General features: G+C 42.0%; 1 protein-coding gene across 7 annotated transcripts in view; it reads right to left on the bottom strand.

The window, feature by feature from the left end:
* The window catches only part of Dync1i1 (dynein cytoplasmic 1 intermediate chain 1), a 285397-nt gene that overhangs the window by 51668 nt on the left and 224689 nt on the right, over window positions 1–9040 (bottom strand). For all 7 annotated transcript variants that reach the window (XM_060374069.1, XM_060374068.1, XM_060374071.1 and 4 more), the window contains 3 exons: window positions 8039–8152; window positions 5379–5512; window positions 2148–2292 (listed from right to left, as the gene is read on the bottom strand). In XM_060374069.1, coding sequence (XP_060230052.1) covers window positions 2148–2292; window positions 5379–5512; window positions 8039–8152 — 393 coding nt within the window. The remainder of the gene's footprint in view (window positions 1–2147; window positions 2293–5378; window positions 5513–8038; window positions 8153–9040) is intronic.

The following is a 9040-nucleotide window of genomic DNA, read 5'->3' as shown; positions in this document are numbered from 1 at the left end:
AGGACAGACTTTGCCATAGGGGTGGTCATAGTTTCTAGATCTTTCTTGAACATAAAACAATGATTTTTTTTTATTAAAAGATAATAATACCCCAAATTCTTACATACTTTTAAATCAGAAGGGCTAGAGAAACTTTGCTTCACTCAATGACTCTGTAGCTCCTTTCAACCGTTTGATTTTATCTCAGTTCTCAATAACAGTAGGAGAGTTATTTGTTTTACATGGACATAGAGACCTAACGTAAGAACAGTGGTGGCTAATGTCTACCAGTCATATTAGTACAAGAACTGGCTTAAGGGTGTTTTTTTTTTCCCTGATATTTTTTTCCCTTCAAATAGATTCCTTTATGAATGTGTACCCAAGCGTGGGGGATTAAAACAACTTTCTCAGTATAGGGATTTTTACCATCACTTTGAAGTACACTAGAGTAATTCATATTATGTTCTTTTAATTTTTCTTATGAATCAAATTTTAAGTTTGCCTTATTTTTCTAATCAAGAAAATACTTTAATGGCTCCAATGTCAAATGTACAAAGCAGAGTATATTCAAAGAAGTATGATTTTTTTTTGTTAAGTAGATAATACATGTAGGTCATTCATCAAAGTTTCAAAACTATATGAACAAATAGAAGAAACATTTCTTTATATCAAGCTCTTCTGATTCAGATATAGTTTCTAGAGTTCAACTCATAACTCATGACAATGTGGAGGAGGCATCATTTTCTACCTTTCTTTTCACAGTGCCCCATCTGATTTTTCAGCCTTTTGCTCTTTCAATGTCTGCTCTTCACTGGACATCTTCTCTTATTTTGACTTGTGTATCTTTGGCATGGGTTCCCAAATGTAAGAATGGCTTGTTAGGGTCTGCAGTATTTATTTTAGATCTTTCCAAATGATTCCCCGTGATTTTGTACCATTTTGCATTTCCAGAACCAGATGTATAAGAATGGCTGGTTTCATATGGGAAATTGTTAGAGTCTTTTCATCTGATATTTGGAAGCAGATTCTTGAAGGTGGAATTCACTTGAGTTTCTCTTATAAATGAGGCTGTGACTATTTCCAGACAATGAAGGGCCACATGTGTCGGTCTAACACTGCTACCTCCCTATAGACCCATGAGCACATCTTTCCTATTCCTTGACTTGCTTTCAGCTCCCTTCCCTGGTTCCACATCTTTTGCCTACCCTCGAGGGACTCCTCCACTGAATATCCACGTTTCCTTCCAGATCCTCTTCTGGGACTATGTTTGTAATCACTCTTATGACTGCTACTAGATATTCAACTACAGCCCAAGCCCTCCCTTCTTCTGTCCTTCACTTCTCAGGCACCTCAATCTCCGCTTGTGTAAAGCCTTTCCCCACCACATCCTTCTTGGGCATGCTTCGCTACATGCAGCGAAAGCTACCACAGGTCATGAGGTTCTTTGTGTGCAGACATGTCTGTATGGATGTGAGCATGTGGATGTGTGTAAGTGTGCTTAACTCTTGTGTGTGCTTGTGTGAAGGAGAGAGGTTGGTGCTGGGTGTTTTCCTTCTTGTTATTCATTCTCTGCCTTAATATGTTGATAGAGCCCCCTCCCCCCCCTCTGAACCCAGAGATTCCCATTTTGGCTAGATTGGCATCTCCCCAGACTCCCTCAGTTTTGCTGACTCTGTCTTACAGTTCTTCAAATGACACTTAGAGCACAAGTAGCTTATATCTCAATATATCAGCTGAGGAACCCCTAAAGGCTCAAGAAACCAAAATAGACCAAAAAAACAAAACAAAACAACAACAACAAAAACCAAACCCAAACAATAAAATAATGAGACAAAGCACACTAACTTTTTTCCTGTAGATATGAATGTGTGTAAGTAAATGCTACAGATCCCTGAGAGATTAACAGCAAGATTTATGTGGCTTAACATTAATAGAATTGGTGAAGGAGGACTTTGGATTCATCATAATTTGAAAATCTTTTAACAATTAGCTTGTTTTTAAGTATAACTCCAACACTTACAATAAGTATGGACTTTGAAAAGGCCTGGACAAATGAAGCTTCCCAGTAGGTTGTCTGAATCTCAGTGCCAGGTACAGTCATTCTCTGTAACTCCCGAAGAGGGGAAACACCCTCCTCCCCTGTGTATTAGGAGACAAGGAATCCTTACCTTTGTGGTCCACAGTTTGACAGTCCAGTCAAATGATGATGTGACAAACAGATGAGAAAAGTCGATGGGGCCCACTGCCATGTGGCAGTTAATACCTGTCACTGGCCCTTGGTGACCTTCAAAGACCTCACCGATGCCTGCTTTGCTGCAGAGAGCAAATGGGCAGCATTTCAGTGACCTTTGCAAAGCAATGGCTGATTGAACATAACAGAGCCCACCTCTGCATACATTAAAACAACCATACACAATCAGGAATAAAACCACTTCACTCTGAGAAAAACACATTGATGATTAAGAAACACTGAGGATTTAATAATACACTTTTTATAATGTATCTATTGCCCATGGTCTCACAGACTTTGGTACTGTCTGAGAGATGTTACAGTGGAACAAATGCACTTGAGTCTCGGAAGCTTTCTAACTTATGATGCAGTGGCTCCTGAGAGACATAGGCCTTGTTTGAATGCTCTCTTAGTTCATTGGCGCTACAATCCAATACCTCTTAGAAAGAATAGTTGTCTATTCCTTCTACGGAAGTTTTAAAATTATGTTGACATGTCTAAAACATGTAACATCTTATGAAATAATTCACAGGGTATCAATATAACATGGAAAAATGATATGTTCACTTCCCTGGAAACTGAAAACAGGTTAGAGATTCATTTGGTAAATTCCATAAGGAAAGCTATTTTATATTTTTTTTTCCTGCCCAGTGTCTAGCATACAATAAATGCTCTATAAATATTTGTTGCATTAAATAACAAAAGAAAGAGAGACAAACTTAAGCTCCTTAAAAAAGCACACATGAGAACTGGGGATATACATTTTAAAAAGTCATCCTTAGGCATGAATTATTTAACTGAGCTAGGATTATTACCAGCCTTCTTTTTATTATGTAATAATCTGCATGCAGTCATACACAATTAGGAAACTCTTAGAAAAATATACCAATAACATTATATTTCAAAAATTGCTATGCACGAGGTTATAAATATGACAAGCATGAAGGGATTGTGGAATCTCATTATTATGTCACTAAAAGCAAAAATGAATTCAGTTAGTAAAACATTTGGGCCCCAGGGCACCAATAAACATCAATGTGCTGAGTAAAGTTTGAGCAAAGCACTGCTGAGCGTGTTCCCTGTAACAAGCACTCAGAGACTGTACACAGTGAAACTGCTAACAGCACTTCCAACACACGATCAGCAAAATGGCCTCTGGTGAGTAGCTGGACTTCGAAGTGGCCCCTGGTGGGACTCCACTTGCTCTTAGCAGCATCCTGAAAGGATTTACAGGGTGCAACATGAGGACCTCGCTTAATTTGTGGAAGTCGATTCGCACTTATGGTAGGTAAAAAAATAAATAAAAAGATTTGCATTTTATGTTTCAGATGGGCGGACCAATGTCAAAGGCAAAACCAAACTTCTAGCAAAGGCATTTGGGGTGTGAGCCATAGGCCCGTTCTTCTGTACAACAATGCACATTCTTGTCCTGGTTGCGATTGCCACAGAAGGAAAATACCCGTTGTTTAGAAGGCGATTCATTTACAAGATGTGGGAAAAAAAATCAGAATGTGCATTCCAGCCTGTAAACACCCAGAGCTGAGTCTGGGTCGGGTAAACCCGAAGTCTGTCTTGATCCACATGTACGTGGAGAGAGAACTGTGGCTACATGTTTGACTCGCTGGACCCTGTGCCCCCCATGCCGATAATGGCCTTTTATGAGCATTGCAGGCATTTGTGCACTTGTGGGTAACACTGCTATCAGTTTCCCAACGACAAGAGCCTAGTTTAAATGACGCTCGTCTACTTTAAGCTTCCAGCATTGCACTCTGTAGAGGAGGAAAGTGCAGCAAGAGTTTGAGCAAATTAATAACCTGATGAGCTCTTTTTATGTTTGGTGTGTGGGCTTAGTCAAGTTCTATTGTTGTGGAGATGTTGACATGGACCTGTGTGGCCGTCTTCAAAAGTTATTTTTATGTCCTCCGAGCAGGGCAAACACTACTCATTTGTAAACAAAAACCGTGGAAAAACATCACAGCGTGTGCTATCAGAGTGGAAAAATTCATGTAGCTGAGCTTAAACAATTTGTGATTCCTTGTTAAATCTAAATAGCCCGTGATGAGTTTGAGAGTTGAAAAATCAATTGGCCAAGAACTATGAAAGCAAAAGAGAAATTAAGCATCAGTGTGAAAACAGGGATCCTTTCAAAAGAGGCAAGGCCACCTGTTAAGTCTGAGTGGCTGGAATTCACCTTGTTAAGGCTGTTTTCAGAGGCATCCGCCACTCTCCCCAGAGAGCTGCACAGTTTTGTGTACTGTTTCAACCCTTCTGACTTCGAGGGAGAGTCTTAAGGTGCGTCTTTGATTATGTAGATATTGTCATGTCTTTATTTCTTATTTATATTTTCAGTCGTTCACCTATTACAAGGTACTATGACAGGATGTCAAAGATTGAATGGTTCAGCAATAGAAATATGCTAGATAAATGACTGATTGAAAAAAGATGTGATGGATGCTATTGCAGATGTATACAGAAGAATATACGAAATAATTAACCTTGAATGCCTATGGTCCTCTCCTGCTTTTCCTACTTCACTCGTCTTGATGGCTCTTATCATCTTAAGCAACTATCTACTTTTATGTCAGTCTTTACTCTCAACAAGGACTGTATTCTTATGCTGGCACTTGATGCAGAGTGAGTTCTTAGCAAATACTCCTTAAAAGAATGAATTGACAGAACAAGGTGAAATCCCATAAACTGTAATGGAAAGAGAGTTGGAAGACTTCAATGCAGAACTATGCTTGTGCTGCATGTTTAATGCTGATGGCTTAGACAAGGAGGACAGAAATTCAAGACCAAGTAGAAAGCAAAAGAACTGACTCATGAAGGCACATAGGACAGCAAGATATGGGGGTTAATAAGCTCTGAGGGGCACACGGTTGGAGCTTGATACTATGTGCAAAAGAAAAAAAAAGAGGAAAAAAAAGGATAGGGAGTGTGATAGGCTCCATGAAGAAGTCGAACATTTCTCTTCAATATGATGTGAAGTGGTCAAAGGTTTGAATGTCATTAGACAGATGTGTGATTTACACTAATACAGACTTGAGGTTGTCCATTGCATTCCTTCAGAAATAACTATCTTAGAAAGCAAGGTGGTTATAATCTACTGACTAGCAAGACTTTGGAAAATAAGGACCATGTCATCAGAAAGAAAACAGAAGAAAATCACCTTCCATGACGACAAGCTGTGTAGACGGTGCCTTCCTCGCTGCCAACCACGAAGTTGTTGACATCTCCCGTTGGGAAAGCCATTCCCGTAACAGCGACAGGCTTGGACTTATTGTACACCAGCTCCATGCTCTCCTACCAAAACACGGTGTGGTTACATTTCCATCTGTCAACTCCTCGCCATGCCAAAGATAGCATGGAAAAATCATTTGGCTAAATCGTCTGTTTGCTTTTCACACAGTGCTACAAAAGACCCCCACTGTGCTAGAAGCCAGACCGTACTGCCCCTGACATCCACGCCGCTCTGTATCTCTGGTTTCAGGCCGGCTGGATTTCATCAGCATGTGCTGCTGCTTCCCCAGCCAGGCGGAGTTGACAGGTGAGAATTTTCAAACTAATGGTGCAGAAACTAAAGATAATACCGTAATGATTACACTTGTCAACTCCAGGCTTTAATAAAACACACAATACCCTCGTATTTACAAACATTTTCAAAATCAATTGTTCGTGAGAATACGCATGTATTAATATCAGATGTACTGAGCACATTTGTCACAGAGGGACCGTGGGTCCTCTGTGAACCACCAGGAAGTCGTCACTCAGGTCACAAAAACCAGAACTCAACAGGAAGGAGACCTCACGAAGGGTAGCTAGCTGTTGGGTATAGGACCTAAGCACACACAAAAAGATAATTAAACAAGGGCTTAAGATAGCAATGAGTCTTTATTATGATAAAATGATTTGCTAAATTGAGAGTGTATCAAAAGACACACACGCTGCTGGGGGATGAAGAGGTGGCTTAGCGGTTAAGAGCACTGCCTGTTCTTCTAGAGAACCTAGCTTCCATTCCCTGCACCCACGCTTGCAACTACCTGTGACTCCAACTCAAGAAGATCTGATGCCCCTGACCTCCACGGACACCTCCGGACAGATGGGATACACTCAGACACACGTGACTCAAATGTCTAGAGAAAGATGATCTGCTAAATTAAGTGTAGTGACAGTAAAGGAGAAGTCCCAAGAATGCCCCTGGTTATTCCTGGCTATTGACCTGAAGCAGCCTATACTACACAGGCACAAACTGTTCCTAGCTGTACAGGAACTCAGACTTTCCTGTGCAAACCAACCAAGCTGTTCTGGCCACAGTTTCCATGAACAGGAAATTCTTGCTGACAGGATGTAGTCATACTGACCATTCATGACATCCCTCCACCGAGAGTACCATAGCGTGCTGATTAAGGGGGAGCAGGCCTTGACAGTGACGGGGAAAACAGGAATGTATGATGTTCTACCCTGTCTCAAAAGTTAGTGACAAGGAAGAAACTGCGTTGGCCACTCACTGGGTGGGGGTGGGATGCGGAGAGAGAGTCGGGAGGCAGGCAACTGTGGGATGCCCCATTCGTCTCTGCTGTCTGTGGAGACTGGGCCACGAAAAGCTCTGTCTCCATGCCGAGCCAGGGTCTGTGGGCATGCTAACACTAATAAAAACAGGCTCGGAGCTCCCACACCACTGGCTTAACCCAAACAAACACGTGTTTAATCAGCAAAATGGGCAATTAAAAATCCCCAAATAGAGGGTTTGCTCTGATATCTGTTTATAATCTCCATGCTTTTAAAAGAAAACAACACATTGCCGAGAATTTTAAGACAAACCCATAAACTATCGGCACACAACGGCAGGCCCATCTGAGGACAGGCAAAAAGCAGGAACCTGAATGGGGAGCTGCTTATGGGCCTTCCCTCCCCGCCGCTGAAGTTATGTGAAGAGCTTAGTAGTCTCTACATCTGTTGAGACTTAAAGGAGGTTCTTTACAGTTTCCATATGTCCTTGTGTACCTCGAAACTAGTGCTCTTCAGAAAGGGAGCAGGAGACATCCTAGAGTTGTCGTTCCAGGGAAGGGAGACAGGAATGGTGAGACTGAGAATTATCTTCTGGAAATTTTTCTATGATTTTTTCTCACATGTCTGCCAAAGACCATCCCTGTGAACTCTTGGTGGTTTTAAGTCGGTGGGAGAGGGCTACACTTTTTCACACACAGACCTGTGGAAAGCATGGGCATGTCTGCATGCATGCTCGCACACATGTGCATGTCACATGTGCGCGCCCCAGATGCCTGCCTCCAGCATTCTTCTCTACTCTGGTCCTTTATTTGGCTTCCGTTGCTGTGATCAGTAGTGGTTTGGAAACACTGGAACCTTTTCATTTTCAACTTCTCACTTATTGAGCAAGGAATGGCAGGAGCCATGCTCACAAACATGCCAGAGAGGAAAACAGGCGGTTGTCTAGGGAACAGGAACAAGCAACAGTTTGGATTTCTGTTTTGCTAGGATTCTTTTCCTGCAAGGCAAGTCCCCAGAATGGATTGCTCTGCTGAGCTCCAACTTCATTTGCATTGCTTCCCAATGCTGTAGAGTGAGTACAATTCACACTGCAGGCAACTTCAGCAATCACCAGGCTTTAAGATGGATTATTTCATTTCATTTGAAACTGACCTACCGATTAACATATTGCCATAATGACATAATCTGTGGTAGGGGAAATAGGTTTGGCTTCAAGGGCAGACTGCTGAAACCAGGCCTTTGGGCCTTTCGAAGACGTGTCCCTGAGCAGGTAGGCCTTCGCACTAGAATACTTTAATGTGTAGCTTAAAACAGACACACCTGTGGGGTCGAGAGCATGTCCAGGCTCCAGGAACACATCTTGCCATCAGTAGAGACAGTGATGAGGTTGTGAGCATTCTGGGTCCCAACAACATTGACACAGTACACAGGGTGCTGTAAAAACATCAACATGGTGGGTCAGCCGCTGCTGGAAGGGAGAGGATTGCTTCTGAGTGTCAGGCACGTTCCTCTGAGACCAGGGCTGCAGAGTCACACCATCTGCCTAGCACTGGAGTTCCTAGCCCTGGGCCGTTTATGAGCCTGATTTCCGTAGAAGTTCTGTAGCAACTACTCATAGTGGAAACACTTAGCTTTGCCTTTCAAAGTCTGATGCAATGCAACAGGACGGAAGGTAATGAGAACAGATGAGCGTCGGTTGGGCAGGAGCAAGCAGGGAGGGGAGTTTGGATTACATGAGTAAGCCCCTGCTGCACAGCATAGCTTTTAAGTTCAATGTGACTATGAAGAGAGACAGTCTTCAAAGATAGAAAAACACAGTCTTGGAAGGACCATGTATCACCAAATCTGTAGTTTAAGGTAGTCTAGCCAGTGCCAAACATTTGATAGCATTTTTCTTAAAAGTGATTAAAGCTCACTAGGTTAATTCGAGGAGGGGTATACTTGTGGGGGACTTATTGACACAATATATTTAGGGTGATAGAATTAGGGTTTTCTTTTATGTTATCTCAAAATGTAAGACGAGAGATTAATTTTTCGGAATACGAGTTGGAGTTGTATGGAGGCTTAAATTTGGCTTCAGTCTTAACAAAGGTCACTTATACACTCTGGCAACTAAGTGAGATGCACTAGCCCTCTGTCAGAACTCTAGAAGCTTATCCTGCTCTGTAGAATTCTACACGGTAGGATAAGAACATTTGCAGCTGTTCACTAAACACTAAATGGGAGGTTAGCATAAGGAGAATCTCACAGCAATTGGGGTTAGATTTCAGGCATCTTAGCCATGAGTGGCCAAACCACAGCCTGCTTGATGCGTCTCTGTGC

This window comes from Meriones unguiculatus, chromosome 21 (assembly GCF_030254825.1).
Source record: "Meriones unguiculatus strain TT.TT164.6M chromosome 21, Bangor_MerUng_6.1, whole genome shotgun sequence".
Classification (NCBI taxonomy): domain Eukaryota; kingdom Metazoa; phylum Chordata; class Mammalia; order Rodentia; family Muridae; genus Meriones; species Meriones unguiculatus.
Note: the sequence above shows the minus strand (reverse complement) of the source record. Positions and strands in the feature narration are given on the sequence as shown.